Source organism: Onychomys torridus, unplaced genomic scaffold (assembly GCF_903995425.1).
Source record: "Onychomys torridus unplaced genomic scaffold, mOncTor1.1, whole genome shotgun sequence".
Taxonomy (NCBI): Eukaryota; Metazoa; Chordata; class Mammalia; order Rodentia; family Cricetidae; genus Onychomys; species Onychomys torridus.
Genome location: NW_023412870.1, coordinates 1,054,020 through 1,077,293, shown reverse-complemented (window position 1 = coordinate 1,077,293; position 23,274 = coordinate 1,054,020). Strand labels below are relative to the sequence as shown.

The 23,274-nt window shown below is 41.3% G+C and overlaps 2 protein-coding genes across 2 annotated transcripts; both read right to left on the bottom strand.

The window, feature by feature from the left end:
- Positions 1–3,049: 3,049 nt before the first annotated feature.
- Positions 3,050–3,988, bottom strand: LOC118576046 (olfactory receptor 2H1). Its single transcript, XM_036176456.1, has one exon. It carries the CDS (start codon positions 3,986–3,988, stop codon positions 3,050–3,052), a length of 939 nt encoding a protein of 312 aa, XP_036032349.1.
- Positions 3,989–12,211: 8,223 nt separating this feature from the next.
- On the bottom strand, positions 12,212–13,150 carry LOC118576047 (olfactory receptor 2H2-like). Its single transcript, XM_036176457.1, has one exon. It carries the CDS (start codon positions 13,148–13,150, stop codon positions 12,212–12,214), a length of 939 nt encoding a protein of 312 aa, XP_036032350.1.
- Between the last annotated feature and the right edge of the window lie 10,124 nt (positions 13,151–23,274).

The window sequence follows — 23,274 nt, the reverse complement described above, 5'->3', positions numbered from 1 at the left end:
GGTGATCTCTGTTACAACAGCATGGGGCATAGGCACAAATGAGGACTGAAAAGGAAGTTGTAGCAATGTAACATAACAGGATTTCTGTGAGGAAGAGAATATTAGTTGTCGGCACATGATAGTAATGACGATCTATGAAAAGAAAAATTGGACAGATTTGTGAACTTGATTATGATCATTTTCTCATGAGTATTTTGAATATACTTTTCAGAATATGAAAAAGGTAACATTTGTTAATCTAAATACTATCTGAAATAGTTAAAGAAAGTTCTAGAAATATGTCCAGAAATATTGATGAGGATTCACATGCAATATTTAAAAAATATAGGGAATTGGAGAGATGGTAGTTATGAGTGCTTATTGTTCTTACAGAGCTCCTGGATTCAGATCCTAGAATACACACTGCAGCTCACAACTGCCTATAATTCCAGTGTCAGGGCATCTGGTGCTTTCTTCTGGCCTCTGAGGACTCCTGCACACACATGGTTTGCATATGTACCCTCAAGTATTCACACATACACATAAAATACATTTTGAAATGTTAAACATATAAATCCACATAAAATAACATTTTCTAAAGGTTCTCTACACACATGCAGACACACATACATGTATGCATGTATACACATACATGAACACATCTGTATGGCATGAACCTATCACATGAAACCAATAGCAAATTTCCAAAATTTTCAGAAACTTATTTATTTATTTATTTATTTATTTATTTATTTATTTATTTATTTATTTATTTTTTTGGTTTTTCGAGACAGGGTTTCTCTGTAGCTTTGGAGCCTGTCCTGGACTAGCTCTGTAGACCAGGCTGGCCTCGAAGTCACAGAGATCCACCTGCCTCTGCCTCCTGAGTGCTGGGATTATAGGCATTCGCTGCCACCGCCCGTCTCAGAAACTTATTTTTAATGATCTTTTAATCAAAATAGTTTAAAAGCAACACAAACATTAGCTCCTCTAATGTTCAAAAGACATTTCAGTCCATCCATTGATTCAACACAGTTTAAAAATACATGTACCAGGGGCTGGAGAGATGGCTCAGAGGTTAAGAGCACTGGCTGCTCTTCCAGAGGTCCTGAGTTCAATTCCCAGCACCCACATGGTGGCTCACAAGCATCTGTAATGAGATCTGGTGTCCTCTTCTGGCCTGCAGACATACATGCAGACAGAACACTGTGTACAAAATAAATAAATCTTAAAGAAAAAAAATACATGTACCAAAATTCATTACCTAAATTTGATTTTAAATACACATTACCTAAAATATATACTATTGCTTAAAAAAGACAGGTTTAAAACATTTTACTTCTATTTTTAAGAGTGAAATTAGAAATAACATCCCAAGACTTTTCTTTTCTTTTTTTTTTTGAGACAGGGTTTCTCTGTGAAACAGTCCTGGCTGTCCTGGAACTCACTCTATAGACCAGGCTGGCCTCGAACTCACAGAGATCCGCCTGCCTATGCCTCCCGAGTGCTGGGATTAAAGGCATGCACCACCATTGTCTGGCCCAAGACTTATTTTAATAACATTCATTGATAAATAGCCTATTTATAGCTTTCAGAACATTTCCTTCAGGATGTGACATTTCTGAGAATCTTATACAAAGTATTGTATATCAGGATCCTCATCACTTGTTTGTGGAATTTGTCACAGAGTATTTTCACAGGATTGTGAAAGTATTAGCCATTACTGACAGTCAACTGATTTAATCTTTAATCATGATTGAATTTAACAACTGTTTTGTAGAATTCCAGAAAATTTAATCATCAGCTGAATTGAAATTGTATTAGTTAATCGGGGTCCACCAGGAGGGGAAGTGTGCTGGCGGCATTTATAATAGTTAGTTCAGAGAGTGGAAAATAAAACTCATAAAGATCTAGGGCTCCTCAAATATTTGAAGCTGTTAGAGGTCTGATAGTCTGGACCCTGACATGACATCTCTTCAAAGTGAGGACAAATTCTTTTTTTTTTTTTTTTTCATGTTTCTTTAAGAAATTTTCTACTCACTCCACATACCACCCACAGATCCCCCTCCTTCCTCCTCTCACCGTCCAGCCCTCCCTTCCTAGCCCCCCTATATCCCCACATCCCCCAAATCAAGGTTTCCCGTGGGGAGTAAGCAGAGCCCAGCACATTGAGCCTAGGCAGGTCCAAGCCCCTCCCCACTGCACCAAAGCTGGGCAAAGCATCACACCACAGTCACTGGGCTCCCAAAAGCTTTCCCATGCACCAGGGATGGATCCCAATACCCCTGCCTGGGTTCCCCCAAACAGTTGGAGCCAAACAACCGTCTTCCATATCCAGAGGGCCTAGTCCAGTCCCATGGGGGCTCCACAGCCACCAGTCCACAGTTCATGGGCTTCCACTAGTGTGGCCGGGTAAGGACAAATTTGTGTGTTCACATTTAACACCACTGGTAGTAAACTACTAATGCTTTGGCCATAGCGGAAGCAAATTTCAGTGACAAGCTTTCTTCACAGAACCACTTAATGGTGACTAGAACACAAAGCAGGAAAGGGCTGTTGTACCAGTGCATTGCTGCTTTGCACATCTGACCCACCAGACTCCAGACTCTAGAGTATTGAAGTATCAATGGTGGGAAGGAATTCTTGGCCTCTAGAGTTCTTGGTCAAGGTTATCCTACATTTGCAAGAAAAGTATCCATTAGGAAATGTGTCAGACCTGCTGCTATTCACTGAACGCTGTAAGAGACAAGGCCCCCAACTGTGGGATATCTAATGTCTGCAAGACTATAAATGCTTACCATTAGTGGGGTTCTGCCAACCACCTGAAAACCATATGGTTACAACATCCTTCACTACAGTATAGTAGCAGTACATCTTGATGTAACAGGAGCAGAACTGGAGTTGAAGCAAGACTCATAAGTAGGAAATTCAGGTTCCCATCCCTGCCTTTCCTGTTGTATGCACCAGTAACTCATGCTCCAATTACCAATTTCTCCCCAGTTTTGTTCAAAAGATCTTAATGTGACTACCAAGCTGGCCTAGCAATCCTCCTGCCATAAGTATTTCTCGGCTAGGTATTTTTGGAGTCCCCATTTTTTCCCAACAGCCTCCAGAATGCCCTTTTTACCTCCTTGTTCCTCAGGGTATAAATTAGAGGGTTGAGTGTAGGAGTTCCCACAGCATAGAAGAGACCAAAGAACTTGCCCCTCTCTTGGGCATAGGGATTTCTAGGTTGCAGATAGACAGCAATGACTGAGCTGTAGAAGAGGGTGACCACAATGAGGTGGGAGGAGCAGGTCCCAAAAGCCTTTTTCCATGCTTCAGCAGAGTTTATCCTCAGCACTGCCCTGGCGATAGCACCATAAGAGATAAGGATGAGGCTCAGAGGTACAACCACAAGGATGACACTGGACACAGCCAACTGAATCTCATTAAAAGTAGTGTCCCCACAGGAGAGTCGAATTAGAGATGGGACTTCACATAGAAAGTCATCTATCTGTCTATGGGGACAGAAGGGCAGGCGCAGGGTGGGGGGTGTCTGGACAATGGATTGGAGCAGCCCCATCATCCAGGCCACAGCTGCCAGCTGCCAGCACAGGCGGGGGTGGATGATGGTGGCATAGTGCAGGGGCTGGCAGACAGCCACATAGCGGTCAAAGGCCATCACTGTCAGGAGGATGCACTCGGTGGTCCCCAGGGCTAAGAAGATGAAGAGCTGGACAGAGCATCCCAGGAAGCTGATGGTCTTTGTGGGGCCCCAGAGGTTGACCAGCATCTGGGGCACACAGGTTGTGGTGAAGCAGAGGTCCAAGAAGGAGAGGTTGGAGAGGAAGAAGTACATTGGAGAGTGGAGCCTGGGGTCCAGTGTGGACAGCAGGAGGATGAGTGTGTTTCCTAGGAGTGTGATGAGGTAGGAACACAAGACCACCACAAAGAGAATCTTTTCTAGGTGTGGGTGTTCAGAGAAGCCCAGCAGGAGGAAGCCTGCTGGGTAGCTGTGGTTGACCATGGCCGTTTCTGCTATGAATCCAGCTGAAGTTGCTCTCCCATTATCACGAGTCAATATGTCATGAATTTTTGCTATTTGGACATTTCTGCCTGTGCTTTCTTGGGCACCTGACCCAGCAGCTCCTTGTGTTCTCCTACTGCTCCTGGTCTTCTCCCACTGCTTCTGGTCAAATATCTAGTGGTCCCAAGGAAACCAGGAACAGGTAGGTCCTCATACTGGAGCCTCTGATTGTTTGGTTAAGGGCAAAACAGGCTAATTAAAAACATGGATTCACTAAATAATTTTCATTGTTACTACAAACATTTGCTAAGCATATTTTATGATCTGAATATTGGTCTTTTGAAGTTGTTTCTTCTGTGTGGTAGGAATGACGATGAATTGTGTGGCTGATTGATGATCTGATGATAAATAATAACAAGGACTTATCTTACTTTCTTGTAGCAGTTGTGTTCCATTTAGTGCATGTTTGCAGAAGATTATACCAGAAGATATACATACATACATACAGGCAAAACACCCATATACATAAAATAAAATTAAAATTAAATAAAAAATCTTTATGGCTCATAAAATTGGAACGAATATTTTCCCTTTAAGTGAGAAATCCTTATCTCAACTTTCTAATGTATGTATGTGGAAAAATTTAAGAAAAGCATGTTAGAGCTACAAATATTGTCACCTGGTACTATATGACATAATTCCTCAAGAACATAAAATCGTGGGGCTGGAGAGAGGACTAGATGGTTAAGAGCATAAACTACTCTCACAGAAAATTTGAGTTGGGTTCCAGCACTCATGTTGGCCCACTCACATCCACCCAGACTTCCTGTTCCAGGGGATCTGACTCTTCTGGCTTCCTCAATCACCTGTACACATGTGTGCCTATTCATACACAGACATAGACACACATAATTAAAAACAATAAAATAATTTTAAAAAGTGTAAAGGAACACAGAGAAGATACAATTCTGGCCTTGGTCTGGCTTTGGTAGGAGGGCCTGTGAGTTTGAGACTGCTTGGGCTACAGAGTGAGGCCCTGCCTCACAAAATAAAACAAAACAATGACCAAAAACCCCATGTAGTTTGCTATTGAAAATCTAAAGTAAGTTTATTTAATTATTTTTTTTCATATAAGGCAAAATTTTGTACCTTAAGTAAAATTTACTCCTTTCTCCTTCCATGTTCCCTCCCTCCCTCCTTCCTGTTTCCATCTCTCCTTCCTTCCCCCCTTCCTCTCTCCTTCTTGCCTCCCTTTCTTTTTTTAAAGACAGGGTATTGCTACATTGCAGAGACTGATCTAAAACTGACTATGTAGTCCTGAATGGACTTGTACTTGAGATCCCCCTTTCTCAAGTAGAGTTTGGTTTTGCATAATTCTTAGTTAATATCATTCAGATACATTTTCAAATATTTTGTTTTGTAGCAAGGTCGTGTATTCATAAAACTTACCAGAGTGGTTCTAAAGGCTCCTATATAACTTTTTAAAAGATTCACCAGTAAAATTTTTTTAACTCACTTACACTACATTCTCAGAGTACCATTTTTATTCTGAGTCATTGAGAACAAGTTGATGGCATCAAGCTACTTTCTGCTTTCATATTTTGTTGTGCATTGGCTACAATAATGTTGTCTCTGAAATAAACTTTGTACAGGAAGTGAATTCGAAGAATTTATTTTTTAGTTTTTTTAAAAAGATTTATTATTTTATTTTATGTATTGAGTGCTCTATCTGCACGTACAATTTTATGCCAGAAGAGAGCATCAGAACCCATTATAGATTGTTGTGAGGCAACATGTGGTTGCTGGGAATTGAACTCAGGTTCTCTGGAAGAGCAACCAGTGTTCTTAACTGCTGAGACACCTCTCCAGCCCTGAATTCAAAGAAATTATAATTGATATAATACTGTTACCTCATGAACACCTTATTTTCCAAAGTTATCCATTGCTCCATTACCTTCAGAGGTGTCTTTGTTAGGGTTTCTATTGCTGTGATAAGACGCCATGGCCAAAAGCAACTTGGGAAGGAAATGATTTATTTCAGCTTACAGCTCTCAGGTTATACTTTATCACTGAGAGAAGTCAGGGCAGGAAATGAAGAAGAGTCCATGGGGGATTGCTGCTTACTGACTTGCTTTCCATGGCTTGTTATACTTGCTTTCTTATACAATCCAAAACCACCTCCCCACAGTAGGGTATGCCTTTCCATCATTAATCAAAAAACATGCCTTATAGACTTGGCTATAGAGAGGATGATGGTGGCATTTTCTCAACTGAGGTTCCTCTTCCTATATAACTCTACTTGTGTTTAGTTAAAAACAAAACAAAACAAAACAAAACAAAACAAAACAAAACAAAAACAGGCCAATAGGATTTTTGCATAGGATCAAGTCAAAGTTCACATTTTTAGCTCACCAGTTTACTGTAGCAGCCCACCTTAAGTAACTAAGCTAAGGAACTCCTTCAAATATTGAACAGTGTGAACAGACCATGTGTCAGAGCTCATACGCTGGAAAGGTGAGTGGTCTCATGCCTTAAAAAAACCCAGAAGGACATTCAGCATCCTCAGAAGAACCCATAACCTGAAACATGAAGTAAAGTTACTGAGTCTGGGGAGAGGCAGAGCTGTAGAGAACAGTGTTGCATCCTGCATGAGGCGACACTACTGCTGTGAAAGAAAGGCTGTCTGGGGCCCTGAAGACAGCTTAGGGGCAGGCAGGATTCCTGCAGGCCCATGGGAGGGACCCGCGGAGGGGATGGTTGGGCTGTGTCTCCTCACGGGTCCCTTGTGTGTTTAGAAGCTCTGTGCCAGCTGGCTGTGGTGGTGCACGCCTTAAATCCCAGAACTCCAGAGGCAGAGGCAGGCATATCTCTGTGTGTTCAAGGTCAGCCTGGTCTTTCTAGTGAGTTCCAGGACAGCCAGGTGTACATAGGAGAACCTGTCCCAAAGGGGACAGCAAAAAACAAAAACAAAAACAAAAAAACCTGTGCCATCTTTCCTCCTCCAGCTTAACTGAATCTCCTCCCTTCTCTTCCTCCCACATTTATCTCTCTTAGGGAAGAGGCCCCAACATGAATTTTAAGTGCTTTTTTGTTAATAATTTCGGCAAAAGGCTGTTTAAGTCTTAAAAGCCCTTTGCATGCCTCTCCTGATCGCACTCACTTCCTACCTCTAAAGAGGCAATAGCTCTTATTGGATTATTTATAAGTTCTCTGATGTTGTTTTATAGCACTGCATTCTTGGTTTACTAAAAAGCAGCTCTTCTTCAGCTGTGAACTCTTCAATAGCCTTCCTGCACCCCTGGCTTTCTTACTTTCTGTGGCTGGAAGTTTTCCTTGTCCCACCCTGTCCTGCCCAGTCCCGTGGTGGTACCAAGTAAACCACACAGAGGCTTATATTAATTACAACTGTATGGCTTATGGCTCAGGCTCATTATTAACTAGTTATTATAACTTAATTCAACCCATTTCTATTAATCTATGTTTTGTCACGTGGCTTCATGGCATTACCTGTTCTCTCACACCTTGCTTCTCCTGGTGGTGGCTCTCAGCTTCTGCCTGACTCCACCCTTCTTCATGTCTGTCTTCAGTTTGAATGTACTGCCCAACCTTCTTCTGCATTGCCATTGGCCAAACAGCTTTATTTATCAACCAACGAGTGCAACATACATTCACAGCATACAGAAAGATATCCCACAACAACTCTACTGATCATTTTGTGTTTATTATTTTCAAGCCCTTCAATGTTCAGCATCAATGTCCATCATCCTTTGACTGTCTGTCTGGTGTTTTTTTTTTTTGTTTTTGTTGTGTGTGTGTGTGTGTGTGTGTGTGTGTGTGTGTGTGTGTGTGTGTGTCTGTGTCTGTGTGCACGCGTGTGCGTGTTGTGTTTCAAAACATTACACCTTTTACCTGATCTAATTCTGAGATACCCCCAAAACTCAAGTATTACTTGACAGTCTTCCAGTTATTTCCATTTTCATGAATGTTCTTTTTCTTTACTGATCACTAAAGACCTAGCCATGCACTAAAAGGTACAGGGAATGGCTTGCCCTATCTGCTCTTGATGGTGTCCACATCACAACTCTGTTACCATCTGCTGAGAGCTTTCTGCATATCTGGCCCCATGCGATATTTCTAGAATAATCATTAGCATTATTCACCCTTTATAGTCTAGAGCATTGCCCAACCAACTTGCCCAACACTACAAAGTCAATTAGGCCAGGCCTGGATTCTGAACTCTGTTTGACTTCCTATCAGGTACTCAAGCATTCTGCATCAATTGTGTAACTAACTCAGATACAATGACTGTATTCTACCTTTGTTTACAGATGAAGAGAAACACAGAGAGGTTAAATAATTTGTTCAGGACAATACAATGTGTGCCAGAGGTGCCTCCATTCTTAAAGACATGGGAGATTTTGATGGACTGTAGGAGAAGAAAAAAATCTCAGGACTTACCATGGTTAGGTCAGAATCTTCTCACCCCTTGGCAGCCAAGGCTTCCCTATGATGAAGAGCTGGTCTGAATGAAGCCTTCACTTCACAGCATGAAAACTGAGAGCAAATTGATGGCTTATGCTCCTTTGAAAGCACTTGCATTAGGTCTCAGCAGTAGTGTGGATGGGAATGCCATTCTGAACTTCCCAAAATACTTTGCAGCAATGGTATTACCTGGATATGACTAATGTGTTTTGCCTTTGATTTCCAGTGAAGAGATGGAAACAGACAGGTTAAGTAATTTAGTCAGGACAATATAATCTGAGCTGAGACTTGAACCAAAGGAGACTGCTTCCTGGATCAGTCACTCACTGCATCTTACCACCAATATTCTGCCGAAGTAAAAAAGTTACCTTTTCTTTCGCTAGCAGTGGAGAAAGAAAGGAGGGATCCCTGGACTCCCATCCCATAGGGACACGTGCTCATTAGTTCTGCCAGGACTCTGGGGCCTCTGCCCACTGATGATTAATTAGCCACTGTTGATAATGATGTTTAAGAACAGAGAGGATCGAGGTCAGCATTCCATTAGCATATTCCATGTTGAAAATGTCACACTCTCCTTTTGTCACTAGGGGGCATAATGGCATTATTTTATCTATGGTATCCTCTCGCGTGTTCCATTTATTTCTCTTAAGTCTTGTTTCAACCTTTTCAATATACAAATATTGTATTTTATTTCTTATCTCTCTGTCAAAATTCAGGTACAGTTTACATAAATGAAGTACTTAGGTTTAAACATACTTTTTATTATCATGTATTAGTTAGTACATTGAGTTCCAGTATAACATGTTCACATATGTGTGCAATGTATTTTCAATCATATTCATCCTCTATTACCTTTTCTTGTCCCACTTCTCCTCCCATTGTTCTCTTTCCCCTTCTATTTTCATGTCCTTTTTTTTGTGTGTAACCCAGTGAGTTATACTAGGTTTGCTTACAGTAATGTAGGTGAGGGGTTATTTACAGGAGCATGGGCCCCTCACCAGACACGAAGACAATGTCTCTTCTTCCTTCTCAGTCTCATTACATATGAACGCACCTTAACAGCAGGCAGTTTATTATTTATCTTGGAAGGTAATCTTATAAGGAATCTTAAAGGAATCACAAATCTAAACCTTTATATATGAAAAAGAATCAGTCAGCTCTACTTTAAATCTTTAGGGTGCATACCCACTCATCAATAGTTCTATATTAGGAAGCTGAGGGCAGAAATGGGTACAAGGAATTAATCATCACCTTCGGACATCAGCCAACCCTAACAAGAAAAGCACATCAGCTAGTGATAACTGGGCTGCTTTGTTCTTTTTCCCTGACCTTAATGAGTTCTTTATTCAACTATGTGCCTTTCTAAAACTTTAGATTGCTTTTTTGAGTTTTTCACCTCAAAGCTATTTGACAAAAACATCTTAGTCTAACTTTGTTATTTTCAAAGCTGTGTTTCAGCTATGATGCACTCTGAGACTGGTGAACACATCTCCCAACATTAAGATTAAAAGAATTTAACTAGCTGGGCTACTGGGACTCAATTGTTTTTCTTAATCATTATCCTAAGCCACAGTCTATGTGACTCCTCAATAGAAACTCATGTGTTCTAGCTGTGTGACACTCCATTGTTTTATTTTTGTCATCAAAATTCTATAAACTAACATTATTATTATCAATTAGACAGTACAGCTTAGGAAGAAATCCTCTTCATAATAATCCACAGGTAAAAATGCCCAGTAGAACATGATGTTTCCATGCTATAAACACACTATATTACAGGCAGTAGGGATCTCCCCACACCCATTCACACCATGCCAGACACCAGAGGAAGGTGGCAGCAGCAAACATATAAAGGCACAGCAGAAGCAAAAGACATTCTGGAGTCTGTGGTCTTGGGGCTTTTTGTCTGTCCGAGATTTACCCATCAGGGATTTTCCTCCTGGTGGGCTGACACCTTGAACTTCAATTGCCACCTGCTGCTCCTCTGAAATGGCCACCAGCATTTGGTCAATGAGATTATACAGTAGCTCCTGAGGTGTCTTGGGTAGGAATACAACCTGATCAGATGAAACCACAGGTGAAGAGGGTTGTATAGGAGCCTAAGATGTGTCTTTTATGATAACTGGAGGTTCTTGTGTGAGTCTTAGGAAACTGCAGGGTAGCTGGGCACACGCCTTTAATCCCAGCACTTGGGAGGCAGAGGCAGGCGGATCTCTGTGAGTTCGAGGCCAGCCTGGGCTACCAAGTGAGTTCCAGGAAAGGCGCAAAGCTACAGAGAAACCCTGACTTGAAAAACCAAAGGAAAAAAAAAGAAGAAAAGAAAATTGCAAGTTTATAGTTGGGAAAGGAAAGAGGTCATTCCTGAAAGTAGTATGTGCTTAAGTCATGATTCATTATTTTAACTTGATTCATTATTGGAAACTTCTCTATATAAAAGAATGGTGCCTTTATGTAGGCAGCCTTCAGAACAAGCGTTAACTGTGCTCCACTTCTGGATTCTCAGCTGACAAAGGCTTAAACAAGATTCTGAGGTAGGAGCTACTTTCTTTTCCATGTTCCTCCATTTTCTCAATCTGTCAATCTTCTTTCAGTTTAAGCGAATTTTGTTGTTGCTAGGACCAAAATCCTGACAAGAATCAGTATAAGGGGTGAGGGTTTTTTTGGCTCATAGATTGAGGGGATGTAGTCCATCATGGTGGAAAAGCACAGAAGCAGGGAAATGAGCAACATTGGATTCACAGTCAGGAAGCAGAGGGTGGATGCAACTGAATCTAAGCGCTAAAACCTCAAGGCCTGCCTCAGTGACCCACTTCCTCCAGCCAGGCACCAATTCCTGAAGGTTCCACAACATTCCAAAAGAGTCCCATTACCTGTGGACCAAATGATCAAACACATGAGCTTATGGGGGCATCTCACACTCAAGTCACAGCCTCCATCAGTGAAGACACAGTTTCTAGTTGCAGATCTCATGTCCTGTTGCTATACCCTAATATTCTGAGGCAGAAAGCCTCATGCTCTGCCAGAAGCTGGGAGGCCACAAGGAAAAGTCTCATGACTCCAAGGTGCAAAGATAGATGATAGATAATGATAGATAGACAGATAGATAGACAGAAATGTAGATGATAGGCAGAGACTTAAGATGTCACTAGATTATCACATTCTTTCACATTGTAAGATGATCAAAGGACATCTTTCCAAGTTTCAGGTTTGTTATGCCCTAAGCCTTTGCTTACACGGCACATGCAGATATACAGATATAATAGCTGGTGAGAAAAGATATATCAAGAAACAACCAAGGCAGAGTTTGAGGATGTAGAAACAAAGGCAATAAAATACAGTGGAAAAGAGGAGAAATACCAAGAGTTGATAGTGCTTGAACTTAAGATCTATAAAGGAAGTGCGTATGTTCTTGCTTTCCCTCCCTCCCTCCCTCCACAGTCGCGCTGTCCCACTACAGTGGCTCAGGTGTGTGGCCTCAGAAGCTGAACATTTTAGTTCTTTTTTCAAAAATATATTTTTCATTGAAATAGAATTATATCACTTTCCCCCTCCGTTTTCTACCTCTAGCTCCTCCCAGGTTCTCACTCTCCAACTCCTCACACATCTACCCCCTCTCAAGTTGATAGTTTCTTTTCCTGTTATTGTTATTGTTACATAATATATATGCACAAATATATAAATACAACCTACATATCATGAAGAAACTCTTTATAATTCAGAAAGCACACAAGTATTTCTCCCTCAGCTCTCCCCAGAGTCCCCATCTTTCCCCAGCAGCCTCCAGAATGCTCTCTTGACCTCCTTGTTCCTCAGGGTGTATACAAGAGGGTTGAGTGTAGGAGTTCCCACAGCATAGAAGAGACCAAAGAACTTGCCCCTCTCTTGGGCATAGGGATTTTTAGGTTGCAGATAAACAGTAATGACTGAGCTGTAGAAGAGGGTGACCACAATGAGGTGGGAGGAGCAGGTCCCAAAGGCTTTCCTGCGCCCTTTTGAAGAGTTAGTCCTCAGCACTGCCCTGGCGATAGCACCATAAGAGACAAGGATGAGACTCAGAGGCACAAGCAGAAAGATGACACCAGCAACTGCCAACTGAATCTCATTAAAAGTAGTGTCCCCACAGGAGAGTCGAATTAGAGATGGGACTTCACATAGAAAGTCATCTATCTGTCTGTGGGGACAGAAGGGCAGGCGCAGGGTGGGGGGTATCTGAACTATGGATTGGGCCAAACCTATAGCCCAGGCCACAGCTGCCAGCTGCCAGCACAGGCGGGGGTGGATGATGGTGGCATAGTGCAGGGGCTGGCAGACAGCCACATAGCGGTCAAAGGCCATCACTGTCAGGAGGATGCACTCGGTGGTCCCCAAAAGCATGAAGATGAAGAGCTGGACAGAGCACCCCAGGAAGCTGATGGTCTTTGTGGGGCCCCAGAGGTTGACCAGCATCTGGGGCACACAGGTTGTGGTGAAGCAGAGGTCCAAGAAGGAGAGGTTGGAGAGGAAGAAGTACATTGGAGAGTGGAGCCTGGGGTCCAGTGTGGACAGCAGGAGGATGAGTGTGTTTCCTAGGAGTGTGATGAGGTAGGAACACAAGACCACCACAAAGAGAATCTTTTCCAGGTGTGGGTGTTCAGAGAAGCCCAGCAGGAGGAAGCCTGCTGGGTAGCTGTGATTGACCATGGCCTTTTGTGTCTGGTTGGTGATATGAAGCTGTCAGATTAGTGTGATATCAGGGGCCTCATGAAACTCACTGTATGTGCTTCTCAGGACATAGTCAGGACATGCCAGATGGACATTTTTCTTCTTTCTCTGCTCTCCCAAGCTCACTTTCCAGGCTCATCACCAAGCAGGTCCTTGCCCTTGCCTGTTTCTCTTGGTCAACTGTTGTCTAGTGGCTATGAAGAAACCAAGAATGTGAAGGAGGCTGGGTAGATCCTCACACTGGTCCTCTGGCTTCCTGGTTAAGGGAGGAGAATGCTGATGTCTGACTGGTTAATCAACTCATTCACTCATTCAGGAGAAAGGTGTTGGGTGCCCTATATTTTCAGTGCTTTTCTGTTTTTACTCTGTGCTATCTCATGCCTACCATCTCTTGGAGGAATTAGCTACATACTATGTTTTAGGGGTATGGATGTACCTCTGAGGGAGAAAACTGCCAAGCATGAATTGCAGTTTAGGCTTGCAGTTTACAAATAAATAAGTAAATAAAGAAGCAAAATAAATTCAAACCAATTATTTTGAATGACTTTTCAGGTTATATCTCTGTAAATTTTACCATTTCTGTGTTGAGTTGGTGAATACTTATTGGCATAACTAGAAATATATTTCATATATTTTCTGCTTCTTATTTTGTAAGACAGCTTATCAGAGACAGAATGACTCTGTCTGTTTGTTTGAAATAAGGTTTGAAGTATAGGCTGGCTAGTGCCTCTAGGCAATCTTCCTGTATCAGCTTCTGGCATGCTGGAACTGTAAGTATGAGCCACCAAATCTGGCTCAGAATGTGTTATGTATGTGAGAAGTTTTCTTTCCTTTTAGGAGACTCCATTCATACATAGCAGATCATTTCAGCTGTCTTGGCTTCTTTACAATTTATTACTAAACAGCTGCCCTGGATAGGAAGTAGCCTTGTTCCAATCACTCAGTCCTCATGAAAAGTTAACAGTCAGGAGGCAAGAGTGGCTTGTTAAAATTACTGTGGCTCACAGTTGCATTATCAAAAGACTTAGATATAAATTCCAATCATGCAGGTCTATGAGGTGATTGAAAGTACAGAATTAATAAAGTAAAGGGCAAACTTGGGGAAAATTTCATCCAAGAAAACTCTATCAGTGAAGTGACCGGAAATATTTGAGCATAGCAGGCCAGCTCAGTGACAGATGAGGGAGGTTGCGGCCCGCTGGAAGCTGAACTGAGGACACAGGGTTCTCTAGCCTGGCAGATGACAGGGTAGCAAGGGGTAAGTGGGGCCCCCGCCAGACGTGTTCTAAGATGGAAGAACACTCAGGTACAGGGCTTCACTCACTGGCCCATCGTTATTTCCAGAACCTTCTGGTTTTATTTCTTACCCCCTTGTTTTTTGCTTCTACAGAATATTTTTCATTATTATTAGTTTATATTCAAATCAAAGTATAAACAAAGCAAATCTTTACAGTATAAACAATAAGGAATCCAATAGCCAGGTTAAGGTTGTAAACTGACATTCCAGGTATCTTAGAGGGCCTGTGTGCCCCCCCCCCCAGACTTCTCATTTTCCATTCTCAAAGATGAAACTACCATTCTCAACTTTACATGAATAACTTCCTGTCTTATCATAACTTTTGTTTCTTTAAAAATATGTTGCACAGGGGCTGGAGAGATAGCTCAGTTGTTAAGGGCACTTGTTTTTTTGCAGCGGACCATATGTCAGTTCCCAGCACCCACACGGGTAACAATTCCATAACTCCTCCAGAAGATCTTCTTCTGATCTCTGCAGTTACCAAGCCATGTAGTGAACATATGCACATGCATTCAAAAATAATCATATGTGTGATATAAAATAAAGAAGTCTTATTAAGATGTATTGCATGTATTTATTTATTTTTTTGTGTGTGACAGCATATGTGTGGAGGTAAGAGGACAATTTGTGGGAATTGGTTTACATCTATCACGAGGATCCATGGGATTGAATCCAGATTGTCAGGATTGGTGAAGGCTGGTCACCTGCAGGGGTTGATGAAGGTCTGGTAATCGTTTCCTGCTTTTGCTATTATCACTTTAAAAAATGGAGTGTGTCACTTGTGCCAAGTATGGCAAACAACTGCCTGAACATCTGGTTTCCATAGCAACCCTGCAAAGATCTTATCAATTTTACCATGAATTTTTACAGCAAACTCTCTCGGGGCAAGTAAGGTTTCTCAGATCACCCACTCAAAAAATGTTGGGACTAAGAGAATTCTAGAGAAGTTCCCTCATACCTGGAGGAATACAGAGGAAAATACCTAGTGCAGAGCTATGATAGACTGTGGCATTTTTCTACCCAAAATATGAGGGCACGAGGCCATCAGATTAGTGTGATTTAATGAGGCTAATTAAACTCACCCTGTTTTTCAGTACCTAATGCCTGTCATCTTGGCAACCAAGAGGCAGCAGTGGGTAGATTTTATCTGGGACCAGCCTGGGGTACACTTACCTCAAAAGCTAAAATCAATGCCCCAAGTAATAGGACCCCAAAAGCAAGCAGATAAAAGCCCCTCACCACTTTAAACTTCCCTTCTGGGGCTCTATTGTTGAGGACACATGGAAACCAGTATTACATGAGAGAACAGCAAATATTCTACTTACCCTCATCCAAAGAAGTTCTGCTCTAGTTGTCAGCAATTGCCCATGATGAAATTCTTAATTGGTGCTTAGTCTCTGCATGGACATCAAGAAGAAAACTTGAAGTAAGGAAGAATGATGGTCTCTGAAAGGGCAACTAGATCTCTGGTTGTAATAAGAACTGCTAAGCTTTATGGCCAGGCTCTTTTTTTGATTAGACACTCATGTGATTTGTTAGAACTAACTTATTTGATACTTAAATTCTCAGATTTTATGAGATAGCTTTTAAATTATAATCACCTAAAATCATCCATGCCGGGAGCATTTATACTGTGTAAACAGAGCAAACATTGTAAATAAGGGCTGTGCATTCCTCCAGTCAAGCTGTTAAGCATTTATCTACACACCTCTGATTGCCTCTTACAACTCTATGTATTAGTATCTTTCTTTTTACATAAAAAAGTTAACAAAGAAAGCTTAAACCACTAGGCTAGCACAGTATAGTGGTAAGCACCAGAGTTCATGTGTAAACACAAATGAACTGACTGTTCACCAACCACAGCCTGCTGCCTTTTCTATGGGGTAAATGAGGCCAAATGGGGTAGAGGCAGCTCTTAACTAGCAAAGTTTTGGCAAACAGTCTGTAGAGAAGTTAGCATCTGTTTTAGTGGTCCTGGTAGTGGAAAGCCTGACACTGTATGTGGTGGAGAGAGGGTTCCCAGAACTCCTGTCCTATGGAGAGAAATATCTCATTAACTCAGCTGAGACCCAAGGGTTCCACAGCCCACAGACAATTAGCTAGTAATTGTGGTGGAGGGGCAGGAGACTCTCTGGAGAAAGTGTGCCAACTATAGCCATTACTGGAATAAATGACAAGGTCACCATTCCTTCTCTGTTAGTAGAGATGACAATGGCCACATCTGCATTATTTGCCACATGAGGAAATTTTCACAGGACTTTGAAACTATTTGTCATAGCTAGAATTGTCAAACTTGACTTTTAGTCAAGGTCCTTTTTAATAGCTGGTTTGCAAAATTCTAGAAAAACATAACAGTTGGCTCCATTACTATAATGTATATTTTGTATAATTTTGATCTACCTTCAAGTATGGTGATTCTTTCATTTGCCAGTTCTAATTATCTGCTGAATCTCTCTGGATAATTTTTAAATCTTATTTATTATATTTTTCAATTCAATAATTCCTACTTGGACTTCCCTTATTTTTCTTTCTTGTTTTCTCCATGGTCAGTCTCTTTTATTTTCTCTTCTCCCTTCTTTTTCTTTATCCCTCTACCACCTTTCTCTTTTCATTCACCTGAGTCACTATTTAATGCATTAATGATCATTTTAAAAATAAAAACTTGACACAGGTCATGCCTGCCAGAAAACCAGGTAGGTAGGCTACCCATAGACTTTTTCCTGTCTCTCTCTTCCCCTATACCCAATCCGCACTCTAGTCCCTAGCACTGCAACAGAACACCAACTGCATCCTTCCCTCACCCCCACCCACATCTCCTGTGGGTCACACAAAGCATCCCCTCCTAACCTTTATCTTTGCACTTGTTGCTGTATCTCAGATACAGGCATCTCCTGCTAACCCAAGGGATGCCTTTCTCAGGGCAAGGAGTAGGCTGAAGGCAGACCCACACCTCTTCTACTGTTCCTGAGATCCAGTAACCCCCAAGTCCCCTCCACTGTCTCATCCTCATTCTGTAGATGGAAACCTGCTATGGTCTCCCTTTCCTCTGACCTCTATCCCCAAGGAATCATAAAAACCTTCTCCTCCAACCTTCCTTCCCCCAACTCATCCCAGTTACCTAGCCTCCAACACTAGTAGGCCTTCCCTGGGAATATACCAGCTGAACAGCCTAGGAAAACAGGCAACATGCAGCCTTCCCACTCTGAAAATCCAGAGAAGAAACAGAATCCAAGGAACAAAACACTCACCCAACAAAGACAAATCCAGAAATCAGCACCTAGATCTTTAATCATCCCAAACCCAGATGCTGAAAAGCCAGCACAAAAACACAATCATCAACAACCTGGCCAGTATCTCTCCCTGAGCCTAACTATCCCACCACAGCAGGGCCTGAATATTCTAATACAGCTGTTTCTTCTCTGGAGCTGCCTAGTTGTCTCTCTCAAGTTATCAGCAGCCTGTGGGTTTGAGCTAGTCTATGGTGGGTTTGTGGCGTGCATATGGGTTTGACCTACATTATGTTACACAGAGGTATCTCCAAGCTGCGCACTATGCTGTGTGTTGGATATAGTTTTTGCTAGTTAAAAAAAAAAAGAAAAAAAAAAAAAGAGGTTTCTGGGCTACATGCTGCCTTGATAAAAGCATAGACCCACTGCTACTGCTTCTGATAGTTGATGGTACACATGGCTCCACACCCAGAGCTGGCAGTAAACTGTACCACTGCCATGTTGGGAAGCTGAGGTGGGCGGAGCCACCAGCCACAGTGGCCATTTTGGTCTTACAAATGCTGCAGTTTAAAACAATAGTTACACAATAAGGCAGATTCAGATGAAACAAGACTTTAAATGCTTTACAATGTATGTAAAAATGTATGTAGGCTTGGAAGAGAGAGAAAAAAGAATATATACAGTTACGTAAAGAAATACATAGTTTAAAAAATTAAAGTCTTTAAAGAGTAAAGGTAGTATAAAAAATAAGACATGTAAAGAGGGATTTTACACAGAGAATCTGGATTGTGTTGTCTTTGGGATTTTTTTTGTTTTGTTTTGTTTTGTTTTTCGAGACAGGGTTTCTCTGTGTAGCTTTTGTGCCTTTCCTGGAACTCACTAGGTAGACCAGGCTGGCCTCGAACTCACAGAGAACTGCCTGGCTCTGCCTCCCAAGTGCTGGGATTAAAGGTATATGCTACCACTGCCTGGCATCTTTGGGACTTTTAACTGCAGAAAAACATTTGATGGTAAAAGCTGTTGAATTAAACCAATACGTATATTTTAAAGGTACCTTGACTTCAAAACTTGGATGTAAGGATATGTTGCTTTGGAAAGGAGGCTCTGCTTTTGTTTCCATAGAAAGCCAGAGGCTATGGATTTGTTCCAGATTAAGATACATCAGGTTTGACCAACCAAGACCCCCTGAAAGGTCACCAATGACACCATGGCCCAGATGATCAAACATCCAGAACGGTTTCAAGGCAACAGCTCAGACGATACACCCTCACAGACTACTCCATAATCCTAAAATTTTCTTTGTGTCCCCATAAGATACAGTGCCCCCCTCCAGCAGGAAGTAGTAAGAGAAGCTATGCCCAAATTCCCAAATATACCAAGCAGGCTTTGGAGATGGAATTGGCTCAATCCTTCTCTAAACCCATTCACATTGCTAAAAGAAAAGGTTAAGAGATTCTTGTGTCCCAAATCAGAAGAGCCCTCTGGTGTGGGACAGAGAAAGACCAATATTTTTCTTTAAAACAGGTTGATTATAAATGCAATCTCTTTCTAAAGAAGAAAAGGGGATAGTTTAGATATGATAGGATGAAAGGGTAGATTAATGAACCTACTTTTAAGAGCAACAACTTGTTTGAAATGTTTTACACTGGTATAGATTTTAGTTTATTGATACAAGTTTAAACTTAATTTTGTTATACTGAATATTTATTTCTACTCTTGATTGAGGTATTATGTTTATGTAACCCATTTAGATTATAATGGATAATTAAGAAATACATATTAATAATTAGTCTTCTATGATATTCAAACTTACAGTCATGTTGTTTTCTAGGTATGCATAGATATAATTCAATTAGTTAGGTAATCTTCAAACACATCAAAGACCTACAAAATATGGCATTTAAAATGTTTTAAAAATTTAGGCTTTCTGGACAATGAGACATGTCTGCTCCTGGCAGCACCAATTTACTTCAGAGAGGAGGATGGGCATTGAAGATACTTCATATGGAGTTTATCTTTATCTTGGCAAAAATAGCCATTTGGGCAAGAAACTATTCTTGCCTGGACTGCTTGATCAACTGGACATGCAGGACCCATAGAAAGCTGATCACTGAACTTTGCTTGGTGAAATGGTCCTTCAGGTTCCTGCTTTGCAGAGGAAACTGCCAGACATTCTACAGGATACAGAGAGAAATGACTGAGAGACTTTAGGTCTGAGGGCTGAAGATAGATGCCCCAACTTTACAAAGGAACATTAGGTGACTGTCCAGGTTGCCAGCTGTCTCTGTGTACCCTGCAAGACTCCCGAAAGTTGCTTGCATCCTTCTCCAATTTCTCAGGTAATAGTATATCCTTCTGGTGTCTTTGATGTAGTTGAAAACTAGTTATAATTTTCCTTAGTTATAATAAAAGATAAGTTAGATATGAAAACTTAGACTCACAAATACAAGATAGATAGGATAGCTTCTTTAATTTTGCCAAATACAAATAGACTAGTTATTATAAATATACTAGATATTGTAACTGTAATTCTTGCTTGATAATGGTTTTGTTACATGTAATTTTACTATGTGAAAGTTAAAATCTTCCTTTTTTTTAAAAAAAAAGAAAAAGGGAAGTACTGTGGGATGTTTTGTATGTTAAATGTGTTGCTCTGATTGGTTAATAAATAAAACACTGATTGGCCAGTAGCCAGGCAGGAAGAATAGGTGAGACAAGCAGAAAAGAGAATTCTGGGAAGTGGAAGGCTGGGGCAGAGAGATGCTGCCAGCTGCTGCCATGACAAGCAACATGTAAAAATACTGGTAAGCCACAAGCCATGTGGCAACTAATAGATTAATAGAAATGGGTTAATTAAAAAAATTAAAATATAAGAACTAGATAGCTAGAAGCCTTCCACAGCCATATAGTTTGTAAGCAATATAAGTCTCTGTGTGTTTACTTGGTTGGGTCTAAGTGGCTGTGAGATTGGTGGGTGAGAGAGATTTGTCCTGACCGTGGGCCAGGCAGGACCAGAAAAACTCTAGCTATAAGACAGCTTCCTGAACATAACACCAGTCTCCCAGACACCAAGATCAACAATTAATAAATGAGACCTCATGAAACTGAAATTCTGTAAGGCAAAGGACACTGTCAATAGGACAAAGTGGAAGCCTACAGAATAGGAAAAGATTTTTACCAACTCCAATCTGACTAATATATACAACCCAAAATATATAAAGAACTCAAGAAACTTGATATTAAAACATTAAATAATCCAATTAAAAAATGAAAAACAGATCTAAACAGAGAATTATCAATAGGGGAATCTCAAATGGCTGAGAACTTAAATGTTCAACATCCTTAGCCATCATAGAAATGCAAAATCAAAGTGACTTTGAGATTCTATATTACACTTGTCAGAATGGCTAAGATCAATAAAACAAGGGATAGTTCATGCTGGTAAGGATGTAGAGCAAGGAGAACACTCCTCCATTGCTGGTGGGAGTGTAAACTTGACAGCTACTATGGAAATCAATATGGGGATTCCTCAGAAAGTTGAGAATCAATCTACATCAAGACCCATCTTGTAGCCAGGCAAGGCTTCCATTGGTGGGACTGGGTTGTGTTCAGTTGAGTTGTTGACCAAAGGGGGTCCCATGGAAATTCCCAAATAACCTAGGCTGTTGCCAAGACAAAAGGTTATTCTCCACAGACTGACATCAGAGCCTGTTGCTGAGGACAACACCCACAGGACTCATTGAACATGAAGACGTTGAGCTGGTGCCTATATGAATCTTTTACCCCATGTTCTAGTCTCTTTGGGGAGGGAAGGTACTCTGCAGGCTACCAAAATAGAAACATAGACACCAACCCAGCAACAAAACCTTTGACCTACAATCTATCTGGCATGCACAAAATGCTAGGGCAATGATGGCACAGAACTTGTAGGAGAAGTCAACCAATATCTGATTTAACCTAAGGCCCATTCTATGAGAAGAAACCCACACTCAATGCTTCTTGGGCCACCAAGAACTACAGACTAGATAGCCCAGAGACCTGGGATAAAACCAAGCACTGCTGCACCCCCCCCAAAAAAAAATCAATAAAGTGATTCCTAATGATATTCTGCTATACTCTGCTATATATTGGTGTCTTATCTAGTCATCATCAGAGAGACTTCCTCCAGCAGCAGATGGGAGCAGATGCAGACCCACAGCCAGACATTATGAGGAGACAGTGTCTCAGTTGGAATTCTCCATGCTCAGAAAATCCTGTGCAAAAGAAGGTGGAAAGAGTGTAAGAATCAGAGGAGACAGAGGACATCAGAACAAGGCCCTCTGAACCAGCTTAGCAGAAACTGAGATAGTAAACAAAGGCCTTCATGGGTCTGACCAGGTCCCGTGCTGTTATTGCTATTAGCTTTATATTTTTAATGGGACTCCTGACTGTGAGAACAAGTGGGTCTCTGACCATTGTGCTTGCCCTTGAGACTCTTTCCCCTTGTTGGGTTGCTGTATCCAACTTTGATAAGACAGTTTCTGCTTCATCTTATTGTATTTATTTTGTCATGTTTGGTTGTTGTATCTTAAAAGACTTTTCTAAGCCAGGCGGTGGTGGCGCACACCTTTAATCCCAGCACTCGGGAGGCAGAGGCAGGTGGATTTCTGTGAGTTCGAGGCCAGCCTGGACTACAGAGTGAGTTCCAGGAAAGGCGCAAAGCTACACAGAGAAACCCTGTCTCGAAAAACAAACAAACAAACAAACAAAAAATACTTTTCTAATGAGAAACAGAAAGGGAGTGGATCCAAAGCAGGAGGGGAGGTGGGGGAAGAACTGGGAGGAAAAGAGGGAGGGAAACTATAGTCAGGATATATTGTATCAGAACAGAATCTATTTTCAATAAAAGAAAAAAAAAACAATAGGAAAAAATACCATCTCTTAAGAACAATATATTTAACACAGTATCAAAACTCCAAATGAGGGCTGGAGAGATGGCTCAGAGGTTAAGAGCATTGCTTGCTCTTCCAAAGGTCTTGAGTTCAATTCCCAGCAGCAACCACATGGTGCCTCACAACCATCCGTAATGAGATCTGGTGCCCTCTTCTGGCCTGCAGGGATACATGCAGACAGAACACTGTATACATAATAAATAAATAAATAAATCTTAAAAAAAAGAAAACAACAACAACAAAAAAAAACTCCAAATGAAACATTAGTCATTTTACTTGTTTTTAATCTTCTTTGTACAACACAAAAAGATGGTACTGTAATTACATGTTTTAATGAGATTACCATGAAAGAGGGGTTAAAAGAAATTGAAGGGGCTCGTTAAACTAGTACCACACCAGACCTCTTTAAATCCCCAGTCTACCCCACAGAGACATGTGGGTGTCCTTTATATCAGCACAGGGAATGTGCCATCTCCACATTTGTTTCTCAGGGCAACATTTCAACAAATAGTTTAAATATTTAGAGGCATGTTATGTAGAGCTAGGACAATACATTCGTAGAAAGCCCAAGCAGAACATGGACTTGACTGCAATCCCAGCACTTGTGCAGGAGGCAGAGGCAGAGGGAGGAGGATCAGTGGTTCGAGT